A 16,368-nucleotide genomic window follows, 5' to 3' on the forward strand; every position below is an offset into this window, starting at 1 on the left:
TCCATTAAAGAATCAGATTGTTCTGAAAATCGGTACACATGGTCATGGAATTTGTCTCTAACAAGTTTGGGGAAAGCTAAGCGATCTATGAAATAAAAAACAAAAAACAAAAATAAACGGAATAATTGCAAGGCACGCAAATCAAACGAATAATTTCATATTAAAACAGTTTTAAATCCAGGTCACTTGGTTCATCCTGAGACAGTAGTGCTCTCTGCTGCCTCTAGTGGATGGAAGAGAGAAGTACAACTCTGCTGGGTTTCAGTCACTCCTCTGCTTGAACACAAGACAGACCAGTAGGCCTTCCATGCACTCCCCTCTTCTGAGAACCACATCTACTGTAGAACCTTTTTACATGCACTCCCCTCTTCTGAGAACCACATCTACTGTAGAACCTTTTTGGTTCCGAGTAGACGCTATTAAAACAGTTCTAAATAAAGGTCACTTAGTTCAGCAAGTACATCAATGGGACTGGCGGGGTTGGGGTCAAATCACCAAGTCGCAAGAAGAGGGTTGATGATGATGAGTGGATGGCTTGAACCCCGTTTCATGTCTAATTATCATATCCATATAATTAGCATGTTGTTTGTGGTTCCATGAAGCAACCGACCAACCGATGGTCCGACTTTTATTGTGAAAAATGTCATGTCTTTTCTGGGATTACTCCCCGAATTTGATTAGCGATTGTGTCAACGTTGACATTTATTTAACATTTTCAGAATATAGTTTTAACATTTTCAGAATAGTCCGAACATTGTCACACATGCTAAATGGAGTTTAACTCGGGCGCTTTTATTTGGAAGAAATCCTCATTTCCAGACGTCGTGTCCGTCGACCGGAAGTAGGTGGGCGGAGTCGTGCTATTTCAGCTCACGGAACACAGATCTGGGATCTGGCACTGGTGACATATCTGTGAAATATCCAACTTATGTTATAAGAGCAAAATGAGTCGAACTTACAACGACGAGTTACAGTATCTGGATAAGGTTGGCAAGAACACCTGGCGTATAAAGAAAGGGTTCGTCCCGAACATGCAGGTGAGAAGCTGCTAAACTAGGAATGAATTGATATCCATGTAATACATGATGTATGCTTTAAAACGAGCCAGCCGGTTAGCGGCACATGTGCATCACATCAGACGTGGACAGAATACGAGCTGGACAACTTCTACACGGTTGGATATGATAGGTTTTGCATTCTTCGTTTAAACTGGACGGTAGTTTTCTGCACCATTGTGCATCTTTTTATTATGACAAAAGCTGACTTGTCTTGACAGCTGGCCATGGCGGAGAGTAGACGCACCGTGTGACTTGGCAGCTGATATGAAACATCTGTGTCTCAACTGACAGGTGGAAGGACTGTTCTATGTCAACGATCCCCTTGAGAAACTGATGTTTGAGGAACTACGGAACGGTTGTCGAGGAGGAGGTAAACAAGACGACCACCCTGTCAAGACAAGAGCTGTTATGTTATCGTGTGTTTCTCTGTGTTTGTATTTGACTGATTGTTTTGTTTATTTCAAAACCAGGTTTCGGTGGGTTCCTCCCTGCCATGAAACAGATCGGGAACGTCGCAGCTCTGCCTGGAATAGTACACGTAAGTAGCGCTACTACGCAGCATTGAATTCGCTGGTGAAGATGGGTGCTACTTGCTGGTTAATCATGTAAAGGTCGTGTTCTAATATCACTTCCAAATTCAATGTCGTCCTCAGAAATCCATCGGCCTTCCGGATGTCCACTCTGGGTATGGATTCGCCATCGGAAACATGGCTGCCTTCGACATGAGCGACCCCAATTCTGTAGTGTCCCCAGGTACGTTGGTTTGTGACACACACACACACACACACACACACACACACACACACAGTGTCCCTCGTGCCATCCTGTGTGTGCCTCTGGGTTCTGTGCAGGTGGCGTCGGTTTTGACATCAACTGCGGCGTGCGTCTGCTGAGGACCAACCTGGACGAGGGGGACGTGCAGCCGGTGAAGGAGCAGCTGGCCCAGGCCTTGTTCGACCACATCCCCGTGGGGGTGGGCTCCAAGGGGGTCATCCCCATGAACGCCAAGTAAGCACCCACTGTTTAAACCAGGGGGAGGGGGGGAGGGGGGGAGGGGGGGCGGGGGGGGCAGAGCCCAAGGAGCTGTCAGGGAAGTCGTTCATTGCCCTGGCTGGCGGTAAATCCCTTAGCCTTCATTACCAGTTGCACCCAGCCTGTCTTGAGTGAGTCTTGCTTACACCACTGTTACATCAGTGGCCCGCTTCAAGGTGGGAGGGAAGGCTGTAGCTGTGTCCCCGATAGATAGACCCCAACCTTAGTCGCCACAAGTAGTTGTGTGTTTGTTGTGTGGACACATGGTAGTTGTGTGTTTGTTGTGTCTGGTGTTGACATGCCGTGTGTGGCGTTGACCTGCTGTGTGTGGCGCTGACATGCCGTGTCTGTGGTGTTGACATGCCGTGCGTGGTGTTGACATGCCGTGTTGTGGTGTTGACATGCCGTGCGTGGTGTTGACATGCCGTGCGTGGTGTTGACATGCCGTGTCTGTGGTGTTGACATGCCGTGTCTGTGGTGTTGACATGCCGTGCGTGGTGTTGACATGCCGTGTTGTGGTGTTGACATGCCGTGCGTGGTGTTGACATGCCGTGTGTGGTGTTGACATGCTGTGTATGGTGTTGACATCCCGTGCGTGGTGTTGACATGCCGTGCGTGGTGTTGACATGCTGTGTGTGGTGTTGACATGCCGTGTTGTGGTGTTGACATGCTGTGTGTGGTGTTGACATCCCGTGTGTGGTGTTGACATGCCGTGCGTGGTGTTGACATGCCGTGTTGTGGTGTTGACATCCCGTGCGTGGTGTTGACATGCCGTGCGTGGTGTTGACATGCCGTGTGTGGTGTTGACATGCTGTGTGTGGTGTTGACATCCCGTGCGTGGTGTTGACATGCCGTGCGTGGTGTTGACATGCCGTGTCTGTGGTGTTGACATGCCGTGCGTGGTGTTGACATGCCGTGTTGTGGTGTTGACATGCCGTGCGTGGTGTTGACATGCCGTGTGTGGTGTTGACATGCTGTGTGTGGTGTTGACATGCCGTGCGTGGTGTTGACATGCCGTGTTGTGGTGTTGACATGCTGTGTGTGGTGTTGACATCCCGTGCGTGGTGTTGACATGCCGTGCGTGGTGTTGACATGCTGTGTGTGGTGTTGACATCCCGTGTGTGGTGTTGACATGCCGTGCGTGGTGTTGACATGCCGTGTTGTGGTGTTGACATCCCGTGCGTGGTGTTGACATGCCGTGCGTGGTGTTGACATGCCGTGTGTGGTGTTGACATGCTGTGTGTGGTGTTGACATCCCGTGCGTGGTGTTGACATGCCGTGCGTGGTGTTGACATGCCGTGCGTGGTGTTGACATGCCGTGCGTGGTGTTGACATGCCGTGCGTGGTGTTGACATGCTGTGTGTGGTGTTGACATCCCGTGCGTGGTGTTGACATGTAGGGTTGGGTACCGAAAATCGGTACCGGTAGGTACCGGTTACTTTACATTCGGTATGTACCCGTACCGAATCGCAAAGGAGATTTCGGTGCCTCATTTCGGTACTTTTCTATCTCGCGACGTCACATCGCCTGTTAAATTTCCACTCAGTGAAAGCAGCGAGTACGGAAGGATAACGAGAAGGTTGCTAATAGCAACTTCCGCTAGCGGGTTGGCGTAACGCGACGCTTGACTTATGGGTGCGTTCCGTAAACTTGTTCTGGAATTCTGATCACCACTCGTGGAATGCCTTCTGTCCAATCAAATGACTTGCTCCCCTTATGACGTCGGGCCCAGTGTGCGCTGCGACGCTCTCAGAGCGAGTTTACGAACGCAAGCCTTTGATTGGACAGTGCACACTCCAGGATTCGACGCGTCTGTTGATGACGTTGTGCGGATGTGTGGCTGCGCTCTGCGAGGTGGACAACATGATCGGGGATCTCTTGATATTCGGGTACTGTGTCAGATCATGTATATATCATGTAGATATGTCCTTATCCTACTACTGTGTCTGAAAAATGAATCGTCATGGACCAGAGAGGGGGAGGGGAGTAGTAGTAGCTGAGCGGCAACAGAGTTTGGATTTTGACGAGGTGGAGGGCTCCAGTTCATCAGAGTTATATTTCCTCTTGGTCTTCTTGGTTCTGGGGGCTATGCAGGCCTCTTCACTAGATCCCTTTTCTAAGAATATTCTGATGTCCTTGAGGGGCTGCCGAACAAGTGTGTACTCGTATTCGACATCAGTACCAACGATAGGCACCCCCAGCTTAATGGAGTCCCCAAGGCTCAGGAGTTTTATTTTCATTTATTTTAATTTGAGTGTATATTTAACTAATATATATTGTGCCTCAGCAATAAAAAAGTGAAAAGCTGTTTAATGTTGTCGACCGTGTTATTATTATATATATATATATATCATTTTTAAAAATCAAAAGTACCGAATTAAGTACCGTTTTGGTACCGGTACCGTTTTGAAAGTATCGGTTAGGTACCGGTACCGGATAAAACCCAAACGGTACCCAACCCTATTGACATGTCGTGTGTGGTGTTGACATGCTGTGTGTAGTGTTGACATCCCGTGCGTGGTGTTGACATGCTGTGTGTGGTGTTGACATCCCGTGCGTGGTGTTGACATGTCGTGTGTGGTGTTGACATGCTGTGTGTGGTGTTGACATCCCGTGCGTGGTGTTGACATGCCGTGCGTGGTGTTGACATGCCGTGCGTGGTGTTGACATGCCGTGCGTGGTGTTGACATGCCGTGCGTGGTGTTGACATGCCGTGCGTGGTGTTGACATGCCGTGTGTGGTGTTGACATGCCGTGTGTGGTGTTGACATGCCGTGTGGTGGTGTTGACATGCCGTGTGTGGTGTTGACATGCCGTGTGTGATGCTGCAGGGACCTGGAGGAGGCCCTGGAGATGGGGGTGGACTGGTCCCTGAGGGAGGGCTACGCCTGGGCCGAGGACAAGGAGCACTGCGAAGAGTACGGCCGCATGCTCCAGGCCGACCCCAACAAGGTCTCCTCCAAGGCCAAGAAGAGGGGCCTGCCTCAGGTACCACCTCCTCCACAACCCACCTCACACCTTATAACACCTCCACAACCCACCTCACATCTTATAACACCTCCACAATCCACCTCACACCGTATAACACCTCCACAACCCACCTCATAACAGCTCCACAACCCACCTCACACCTTATAACACCTCCACAATCCACCTCACACCATATAACACCTCCACAACCCACCTCATAACAGCTCCACAACCCACCTCACACCGTATAACACCTCCACAATCCACCTCACACATTATACACACAAGGTGCCTCAGGTAACACCTCTACAACCCACCTCACACCTTATAACACCTGCACAACCCACCTCACACCTTATAACACCTCCACAACCCACCTCACACCTTATACACACAAGGTGCCTCAGGTAACACCTCCACAACCCACCTCACACCTTATAACACCTCCACAACCCACCTCACACCTTATAACACCTCCACAACCCACCTCACACCTTATACACACAAGGGCCTAAACCTGTGCACATCGGAATATACGACACCCTATACCGTCGAACTGTCTACACGTTCCACACTGCGTTCTCCTACAAACGCTGTGCCCCCCCACCCCCACCCCCACCCCTTCGTCTCGTCCAGCTGGGAACGTTAGGGGCGGGGAACCACTACGCCGAGATCCAGGTGGTGGAGGAGATCTACGACGACTACGCCGCCAAGAAGATGGGCATCGACCACAAGGGCCAGGTGTGTGTGATGATCCACAGCGGCAGCAGAGGACTGGGGCACCAGGTGGCCACAGGTGAGCCCCCCCTCTTTCCTCCGCTAACATTTCCCATAATGCACGTGGCACCGTTCGGCATTCTTTCTTTCCCCTGCCAGCCCAGCGTACATTTTCACAGAAAAGCGCACAATGTTGTCAGCCAAGCTGGTCTCGGTGCACGATGACGCTCTCCCATCCCGGTTAAGGGGACCCAGGATATATTCAGGGTATCCGCGGTGTCTTGAAAAGTATTAAAAGTTGATAAAAAGTCTTATCACGATTTTATGAGGTCTTGAATTTTGTTGGTATTTTTCTGAATTAGACTCTGTCCAAAGAGTTTGAGTCCTATTTCTTTTTGGTAAAAGTTCGTGAAATTCTGTTGTATGATAGTGGTCTAGTCTATTGCAAACTAAAACTGTTAAGTTAAAGGTGTCACTGATGTAAACGGTTACAGCTTGAAGTGGCGGTGAGGTCTGGAAAGATATTGACAAGGTCTTTAAAAAGTCTTAGAGAGGTATTGAAATTAACCTCAAGATTCTCCCAGAAGTATATACCCTGGTATGTGTGTGTGTGTGTGTGTGTGTGTGTGTGTGTGTGTGTGTGTGTGTGTGTGTGTGCGCGCGTGCGTGTGTGTGCGCGTGTGCGTGTGTGTGATCATGCCCACACAGTTTGTGTGTGTGTGTGTGTGTGTGTGTGTGTGTCATCGTCATCATGCCTACACAGTTTGTGTGTGTGTGTGTGTGATCATGCCCACACAGTTTGTGTGTGGGTGTGTGTGTGTCTTCATGCCCACACAGTTTGTGTGTGTAGCGTGCGTGTGTGTGTGTCATCATGCCCACACAGTTTGTGTGTGTGTGTGTGTGAGTGTGTATGTGTATGTGTTACTTACCATCTTATCTTATCTTAGTACTACCTCTACTATACTACTTTTTCAAAACATATAAATAATAATTCAACACATGAGTTCAGTCCATTCAAAGTGGAGGAGGGGTCAAGCTGTCAATCAGAGGGTGAGGGACCCAAGTCTCAGACACAGGAAGTCTATCTCCTCAGCCAAATCTGGAACCCCGGAAACGACTTCCTGTTTCTGCCTTTTCCTTGGAGGCTCCACCTCCTCCTCCTCCTCCTCCATAAGTCTGGCCTTCCTCTTCTTCAGCAATGCTACTGAACGAATGATGGCCTCTATCTCTCTGGTGGTCACTCAAAGCCCTGGACATCATTCCCTTGTAGATGTGGACCAGACGACCCATATCCTGCTCAGAAAGGTTATGGTCGTGCATGATCTGGTAGCAGTGGTGCTGGAGCACGGTCATGTTGTGTCTGAACCGCTGCTCCCAGTTCAGCCAGGTGTCCCAGGGTGGGAGACCAGGGGCGGCTGCCTGCACAGGTGTGTGAGGCTGAGGAGAGGGAGGCTGTAGAAGAAGTCATGATACATTTCTGAATAATTCTTGTTACAATGTAATATCTTCACAAATTATGCAGTTTTACAAATACTTAGAGAGTTGTAGAGAGTTTTGGGCGAGAGAGAGGTACTCACTGGAGATGTGAGCCGAGGCTTGGTTGCACACCTGCCTCCCTCCCCTGCAGCAGAGAGCACCTGGAGTGTGGCAGAACGGTCAACTTGTTGAGTATGGACGCTCATTTTTGAAAAATGTGGAATTTTAGCTTGTAGAAATAAGTCACAGGTCTAGTCTTGGGGTTGTAGCCACCAAAACTGAATTCCATTCAACATTGCTGCCTATCAACCAAACATTCTAATCTCAAACATTCTGCTGAAGTTGCTAGGATTGATTGTGACATCAACATATTCAAAAGTAATTGCATCTTTATAATTCTTAGTTTCTATGGCAATGAGTCAAATGTGTATATTTTCAAATCATATTTCAGCAACCAAACATTCTAAATTCAGAGATTCTAAATGATTGTGATGGCATGTGTGTGTATGTGTGTATGTGTGTATTATTGTTTTAGGTTAACTTCTTGTTCTTGGGTCAATTTATGTGGCTGTTATTTCAAACTGAAATAATATGAACTTGTGGGAAGTGCAACAAAGAGACGACAGACGTAGGTTGGAGTCGGGAATGTTTACTTCTCTCACTTCTGCTACATGCTAACATACACTCTCAGTGACAACCACAATAACTCACCCGGAACCGGAAACCCTTGCCCCTTTAACCCCCACTCTTAAAGGTACAAACCCTTCTTGGTGAATGTCTCTTAATGTGAATCACCACACAGGCCCCCCCAGAATTCACCAACCCAGAAGGTACAAAAAACCAAGATAACCATTAAAAGTCCCACTGAACAGGCAATCCATGAACAGTACTACAGTTAACGTGGCGGGGGGCGGATCAAGCGGCCGAAACGGCTGCGCTTTGCAGGAGGGGGATTAAGGGTGAGAACTGGAACTGGAGCTGGAACTGGAACTGGAGCTGGAGCCCGGGCCATGGAAGGGACTGGGGCAGGGACAGAGGTTGGGACAGGGACAGAGGTTGGGGCAGGGACAGAGGTTGGGGTAGGGGGCCGCCCCCGCCGCGGGGGTAGGGCCAACTGAACTGGCTCGTCAATGTTCAAGTGAGCAGGCTTGAGACGGTCTATAGCGACCCGCTCTGACCTGCCCCCCATGTCCACCACAAAGTGCTTAGCGCCCGCCTCCAGGACACGGAAGGGCCCGTCGTAGGGGGGCCGCAGTGGAGCCCGATGGCTGTCGTGTCGGATGAACACGTACTTAGCCAATGGCAGGTCCCTGGGGACGTAGGACTGGGGGAGGCAGTGACGTGATGTCGGAATGGGGACGAGGTCATTCACAATGCCCCGGAACACCGTTCTATGAGAGGCGGCCGACCAGGGAGCTGCAGCCTCTGGAAGAAACTCCCCAGGAACCCGCAGTGGCTGGCCATACACCAGCTCGGCGGACGAGGCCTGGAGATCCTCTTTGGGGGCAGAGCGAAGACCGAGCATGACCCACGGGAGGCGGTCCACCCAGCCACTGTCCATCAGGCTGGCCCGAAGAGCGGCCTTCATGTCCCGATGGAACCGCTCACAAAGTCCATTGCCCTGCGGGTGGTACGCCGTAGTGCGGTGGATCTTCACCCCCAGGTGCTCAGCAACCGTAGTCCAGAGCTCCGAGGTGAACTGGGGGCCCCTGTCGCTCGTGATGTCACCTGGTGTGCCAAAGCGGGCCACCCAGCACCCAATGAACGCCCGGGCCACCTCCGCTGCCGTAGTAGAGGCCAGGGGAACAGCTTCTGGCCACCTGGTGGTCCGGTCCACCATGGTGAGGAGGTAGGTATATCCGTGAGACGGGGGCAGGGGGCCTACCAGGTCCACATGCACGTGGTCAAAACGCCTCTCTGGCACCACAAACGGTGCCAAAGGGGCTTTGGTATGGCGGTGCACCTTAGCGCGCTGACATGCCACACACGAGCCAGCCCAGGTTCTAACGTCCCTCCGGAGGCCAGGCCAAACAAACTTAATCCCCACCAATTTAGCCGAGGCTTTCACCCCCGGGTGGGAAAGGCCGTGGATGGTGTTGAAAACCCTGCGCCGCCAGGCAGCCGGCACCATAGGACGTGGTTGGCCGGTGGAGACGTCGCAGAGGAGAGTGGCTTTGGCCGCGTCGAACACCACGTCCTCCAGCTGCAGTGCAGTAGGAGCGACCCGGTAGGCCTGAATGTCAGAGTCTGCGGCTTGGTCCGCCGCCATGGCGGCATAGTCGAGTCCTAAGTGAACAGACCCGACGACCGCCCGTGAGAGGCAGTCGGCGACGAAGTTGTCCTTGCCCGCCAAGTGCTGGATGTCCGTGGTGAACTCGGAGATCGCCGAGAGCTGACGCTGCTGACGCCCAGACCATGGCTCCGAGGTCTTGGCCATGGAGAATGTCAGTGGCTTGTGGTCCACGAAGGCGGTGAACTGGCGGCCCTCTAACAGGAATCTAAAGTGTCTGGTGGCCAGGAAAAGACCCAGCAGTTCCCTGTCAAAGGTGCTGTACTTGCGCTCGTTGTCGCGGAGCTGTTTGCTGAAGAAGGCCAGCGGCTGCCAAGCCCCGTTCACCCACTGCTCGCACACCGCCCCCACTGCATAGTCAGAGGCGTCCGTCGTGAGGGCGACCGGGGCCGTGGGAGACGGGTGCGCCAGTAGAGCAGCGTTAGCCAGCGCGTTCTTAGCAGCCCCGAAAGCCTTGTCCATCTCCGGGGACCAGTCCAACACGTCCTTGGGCCCTTTTCCCCGCAGGGTCTCGTACAAGGGACGCATGAGGTGGGCGGCATGGGGAATAAAACGGTTGTAAAAATTCACCATGCCCAGGAACTCTTGTAGAGACTGTATCGTGCGGGGACGGGGGAAACTGGTGATGGCCTCCACTCTGGCGGGAAGAGGGGCGGCTCCCTGCGGAGCGACATGGTGTCCGAGGAAGGTGATGGATGACTGCCCGAACTGGCACTTGGCTGGGTTTACAATGAGGCCGTGGGCCCTGAGCCGCTCAAACAACTGCCGGAGATGTGTCATGTGCTCCTCCATGGACGCGCTGGCCACCAGAATGTCATCCAGGTAAACAAACATGAATGGCATGTCTCGGAGCACAGAGTCCATCATGCGCTGAAACGTCTGCGCCGCCCCTTTGAGGCCAAAAGGCATTCGCAGAAACTCGAAAAGTCCAAAGGGTGTGATGACAGCCGTCTTTGGCACATCCTGCGGATGGACCGGCACCTGGTGGTACCCGCGCACCAGGTCCACCTTGGAAAAAATGACGGCCCCCGCCAGGTGGGCAGAGAAGTCCTGTATGTGTGGAACGGGGTACCGGTCGGGGGTTGTGGCGTTATTCAGGCGACGGAAATCGCCGCAGGGGCGCCAACCCCCGTCGGCCTTAGTCACCATATGTAGGGGGGAAGCCCACGGGCTCTTTGAGCGGCGCACGATGCCGAGTCGCTCCATGGTCGAAAACTCCCCTCTGGCGATTGCAAGCTTGGCCGCGTCGAGGCGTCGGGCCCGGGCATAGACTGGGGGGCCCACGGTGGTGATATGGTGCTCTACGCCGTGCTTAGCCACCTCCGCTGAGAACGTGGGTGTAGTGAGGTCAGGGAAACCGGCGAGCAGGCGTTGATATGGATCCCCGGTGGCCAGCGTGTTTGCCAGGCAAAGCGCTCCCGCCCCCCCCAGCGTACAGGGGTACGAAGCAAAAGAGAGGGCATCGATCAGGCGACAGTTCTTAATATCCACCAGCAGGTTAAAAGCACAGAGGAAGTCCGCGCCCAGAAGTGGTGTGGATACAGCAGCCATAACAAAGTCCCAGCCGAAACGGCGCCCGCCAAAACACACTTCCACATACCTGATGCCAAATGTTCGTATGGGTGTGCCATTAGCGGCGTCCATCTGGGGGCCGTGTCCGCCGGCCATGGTGTCCACTGCCTGCGCTGGCAGGATGCTGCGTTGAGCGCCTGAGTCGACCAGCAACCGCCGGCCAGATAAGGAGTCGGCGACGAACAACAGCTTGCAGTCACGGCCGGCGCCCATAGCCGCTAATGAGCGCCGGCCCTGGCGTTTCCCTGTACCCTGAAACTGCATGGCTTGCGACACTGCTTGGCCTTGGACCCAAACCTTGCATGGTAGTAACAGAGCCCGTCGTCGGCTTGGCGGCGGGCCGTCACCGCGGCCGCGGTGTCTGTATAGTCCTCCAGGGGTGGAGGTGGGGTCAAGTGGTCTGGGTGGGGCAGCAGCGCATGGATAAACTGCTGCCGGTTAGCGAGGTACACCCTGTCGGCCTCCGCAGCCAGAGAACGATAATCCTTGGTGGAGGAGAGGGGGGAACTGGCCAGTGCTGTGCGCACAGGCGCCGGGAGCTGCCGCAGGAAAATGTGTGTAAACAAGAACGAGGGATCAGCTGATCCCAGCACCGACAACATTCTCTCCATCAACTCCGACGGTTTGCCGTCGCCGAGGCCATTGAGTGACAGCAGGCGGTCTGCTTTCTCTAATTCTGACAGCTCATAAAGTTTCAGCAGGAATGTCTTCAATGCACCGTACATGCCGACAGCCGGTGGATCCTCTAACAGCATCATCGCGCGCGCCGTTGTCGAAGCATCTAACGCAGACACCACATGGAAATATTTAGTCCCATCCTGCGTTATCCCTCTCAGCCGGAATTGGGCTTCTATGTGGTGAAACCACGCCCGTGGGTTCTGCTGCCAAAAGTCGGGCAGCTTGACGGTTGCAGCGTATATGTTAGCATAGTCCGGTGCGGGAGCTGGGGGCAACGCGGCGGCGTTACCAGCGTTCTCGTTGACAGACATCTCGTTCGCTTTCGTCAGGGTCACCAATGTGGGAAGTGCAACAAAGAGACGACAGACGTAGGTTGGAGTCGGGAATGTTTACTTCTCTCACTTCTGCTACATGCTAACATACACTCTCAGTGACAACCACAATAACTCACCCGGAACCGGAAACCCTTGCCCCTTTAACCCCCACTCTTAAAGGTACAAACCCTTCTTGGTGAATGTTTTGTTAATGTGAATCACCACAAACTGATGTTGTTGTTGTTCATCTCAAGACAGTGTGCCTGGGCTGTGTTCATAAACTAGTAACATATTTACCCCGGGGTTGTAAGCGTGAGGAGTTTTTTTAACGGGGGGATATTTCTGGACGCCTACATTTTGTAGACGCCCTTGTTGCCATGGAGAAGGCCATGAAGCGGGACAAGATTGCGGTGAACGACCGCCAGCTGGCCTGCGCTCGCATCACGTCGGAGGAGGGCCAGGACTACCTGAAGGGCATGGCCGCCGCCGGCAACTACGCCTGGGTCAACCGCTCCTCCATGACCTTCCTCACCAGACAGGTACAGCAGACGATGGGGGGGCCGTGGTCGACGGAGGGTCGATTCTGGGACGTGACGTCCACGGGGGAAAGGGGCGGGCAGCGCTACCAGAAAACGGAGCCGATCAGTAAACAATAATAATAATAATACTACATTAGACTTATATAGCACTTTTCTAGACACTCAAAGACGCTTTACAAACTGAAAACATCGAGTAGTAATAATAAAAAGAAACAAAAAATGTAATAAAATAATTTATAGGGGCCTAATTAAGGTAGTGCTGGGGACACATGGGAAGGGGAGGGGGAGAGGGTTAACTGGTGAAGGTGAGCTGGAAGAGGTGAGTTTTGAGGGCCTAAATTTACATTTTGGCAGGGTGTTGGCCTGAGAGGAGAAATGAGAGGAGCCACCCGGTGTCGTTGTTCACGTATTAATATCAGAGTCAGAATCGCTTTTACATCTCACTGTACATCTCACTGTACACAGGTAAAATTCTTTGGCTTTGGTTCCTCAACATTGGCATTGCAGCATTCAGATACAAAATCACTATAATAATAATAATAATAAGTAAAATAAGTAATCCTACAGTAATAAAGTGAATAGAGTAATGAAGTGAATATCTCTGGTAGAAGTTGCTGGGACTTCCTGGCCTGACGTCATATCCCAGAGTCTACCTTTAATGACCCAAAAATGTAAAAAGCTAGAATACCAAGATGCACCCGTTAGCACTCAAAGGTCAAAAGCAGACATTTTAGACGCAGACGAAAAACGCCAATGTCTATCCGCGCGAGTTGAAACGTGTCAGAAGTGTACAGCACACACTACCTATGTACTCAGAGGTCTGAGGTGGTCATCGCCGTGGGTGTGTCGGTGTAACATCTCCTTGGTGCGGTTGTTGGTCCTCCCGTCCCCCTCAGGCCTTCGCCAAGGTGTTCACCACCACGCCCGACGACCTGGACATGCACGTCATCTACGACGTGTCCCACAACATCGCCAAGGTGGAGGAGCACATGGTGGACGGCCGGCAGAAGACCCTCTTGGTGCACCGCAAGGGCTCCACCCGGGCCTTCCCCCCGCACCACCCCCTCATCGCCGTCGACTACCAGGTACCGGCAACTACTACAGTCACCTGACACCTCTAGAGAATAGTCTAGAATAGTCACTAGGTAGGCCAGGTGTTCTAGTGCTGTGGAATAGTCTAGAATGGTCGCTAGGTAAGGATGTTCTAGTGCTGTGGAATAGTCTAGAATGGTCGCTAGGTAAGGATGTTCTAGGACATCCTGGGATGCTGCAGAGCTTGGTTAAGTCATTGCTTAATTTGTGAGCAACATTTGAAAAACAATGTTTACGTTATACTTGCCAAAACCGTATCAACTAAACCTCAGTCTCTGTTTCTATCTTCCGCCAGCTCACAGGGCAGCCTGTGTTGATCGGGGGGACTATGGGCACCTGCAGCTATGTGTTGACAGGCACAGAACAGGGCATGACTGAGACCTTTGGCACCACCTGCCATGGCGCGGTAAGCATCACCCAAGGCCTCTACGCCTCTCTCTCTCTCTCTCTCTCTCTCTATCTGTTCTTTCCGACGAATCAATCAGTTATTCACCGCATCACCCTTTGATCGGCCGATGTTGAACATGTTGCTTGCTAGAGTTCCCAATAGCCACTGTCAATCGTTTTCAACCTAACAAAACGTTTTTTCACCATTTACTTCTGACCTATTTACCCATCACAAGAACTAAAAGGTTGTGTGTACGAGTGGTTCAACTCACCGTTGTGCTTTCAGGGTCGTGCCCTGTCACGGGCCAAAGCCCGCAGGAACTTTGACTTCCAGGACGTGTTGGACAAGCTGGCAGACAAGGGCATCGCCATCCGGGTGGCCTCGCCCAAACTGGTCATGGAGGAGGTAGGCAGGAGAAACCAGACAGTTATTTAAGCAATATCACACGAGAGGGAGTGCTGTTATACTGAATATCAGCACGGCTGTGATTCGGCCGCGGGCCGAGCACCGAAGACAATCACAGCCGTGCTGATATTCAGTATAACAGCACGACCTCAAGTGTGATATTGCTTTTATACAACAGTTCTACAGCACCATTTATTAGTTAACAGTAATAAGCGACAACAGATTATGATTTGTTTGTTTATTTAATCATTTATATTGGCTCCGCCAACAAAAAATAGTTCTGCAACTGAACTTCAACTGGACTGTTGAAGTAACCTGAACACAAACATGTAGTCTAATTAATGGTCATTTAGTAGAACACCTGTGTGGTGGAGTGATACATATAGTTAAAAGTCCCAGTGCTGTTATACTGTATATCGGCACTCATTGAATACCTCTTGTCCAATCAAATTACTTAGTCGGAACTAACTGATGTATAATATAGTATATCTTTAATTGTATGTACATTACATTCTTTCTTTTTTTTCTTTTTATTTCTCACACTTGCTTTGTCAATGTTAACATACGTTTCCCATTCCAATAAAGCCCTTTGAATTGTAAATGTAAACATGTTTTATTGTAGTACTAGATACTAACCTGAAAGAACTGAATTGGCCTTTAGAGTCTTAAATAAAGATTTACCTCTGGAATAACCCTTTTAGAATCATAGCAGTCTTGTATTCCAGTACTACCAGACTCTATTTGGTGATGAATAGGCACTAATGGTGTTTTCTGTGTTTCCAGGCACCTCAGTCGTACAAAGATGTGACAGATGTCGTCAACACTTGCCATGACGCTGGAATTAGCAAGAAGGCCATCAAACTACGACCCATCGCCGTCATCAAGGGCTAAGGCGCTCGGCTCCGTTAATGACACTGTTAGCACTTCACCCAGGAAGCGCATGAGCAAATCATGAAGGAAGTGAACTGTCGGCACGAGGAACGACAGGGGGAACTGTCTGCCAGCGGAGCCTGCACAGACTGACCTCATAAGCAGCTTTTAGCTTATGACGTATGATTTCGACACAATTGACAGTTGGTACATTGATCAATCAAATTAGATGGGGGAAAGAGAAAGTCCGTAATATTTTAATTGATCTTCCTAAGACGTTTGAGTGGCGTAGGTTTTTGTTTGTTTTCCTCCTTTATGCCGATAGCAGTGGAATGGGACTTTTGGGGTTAAGCTACAAAACAGGTAATAAAAGAAAGAGCACCTATGATTCATTGCATCAAATGATAAGTTGTTGCTTTGTTATATTTCTTAAATAATGTTATTTTTAACTGTCCGTGTACCACTTTTCATTACACTTGACAGCTTTGCAGAATCATATTGTTAGCCTCGTAGCATAATTGCCTAGGTCATGCTTCACTTGTGGTCAGCCGAGCCATCTTTGTATGTAGTGTCAAAAATGCCTGTCAAAGAGATGACTTGAGCAGATAGTGATTTTGGAATGTAACAAGCATTCTGATAGGCTGACGGCATTGGCAATAACGCACAGTGAATCAGCAGTGTTAGGAGAGTAGAGTTAGGCAGATCTCAATTTGGCCAAAATATGACAGGCAATTATGCTATGAGCAGGCCCGGGGTGGCTAATCGGGAGGATCTGGAGTTTTCCCGGTGGGCCGGTCTGGTTTTGGGCCGGTCTGGGCCGGTTTTCAGTCATGGTAGTACTTGCAAGCCGATACCGTTCTGGGCGGCTGGGCCGGTACCATTCTGGGCCGATACCATATAAATAGGGTGACCAGATGTCCCCTTTTGCGCGGCCACGGGGCCAGTGTCCATCTAAGCGCCGCAACAAA

At 51.1% G+C, this 16,368-nt stretch overlaps 1 protein-coding gene across 2 annotated transcripts; it reads left to right on the forward strand.

The window, feature by feature from the left end:
• Nucleotides 1-884: 884 nt before the first annotated feature.
• Nucleotides 885-15,902, forward strand: LOC308163235 (RNA-splicing ligase RtcB homolog). 2 transcript variants are annotated; one of them, XM_080537414.1, is made up of 12 exons: nt 885-1,037; nt 1,350-1,428; nt 1,529-1,596; nt 1,712-1,811; nt 1,910-2,066; nt 4,921-5,077; nt 5,696-5,855; nt 12,470-12,645; nt 13,542-13,730; nt 14,033-14,143; nt 14,411-14,530; nt 15,314-15,902. In XM_080537414.1, the coding sequence occupies exons 1-12, from the start codon at nt 945-947 to the stop codon at nt 15,419-15,421; spliced, it is 1,518 nt and encodes a 505-aa protein (XP_080393540.1). In that variant the 5' UTR covers nt 885-944; the 3' UTR covers nt 15,422-15,902. The 2 variants fall into 2 exon arrangements, with proteins under 2 accessions (XP_080393540.1, XP_080393541.1); XM_080537415.1 differs by lacking the exon at nt 885-1,037 and adding an exon at nt 1,159-1,174 and having other exon boundaries at nt 1,277-1,428; nt 15,314-15,901.
• The last annotated feature ends 466 nt before the right edge of the window (nt 15,903-16,368 follow it).

Source organism: Nansenia antarctica, assembly GCF_963989245.1.
Source record: "Nansenia antarctica genome assembly, chromosome: 8".
In the NCBI taxonomy this organism is placed as follows: Eukaryota; Metazoa; Chordata; class Actinopteri; order Argentiniformes; family Microstomatidae; genus Nansenia; species Nansenia antarctica.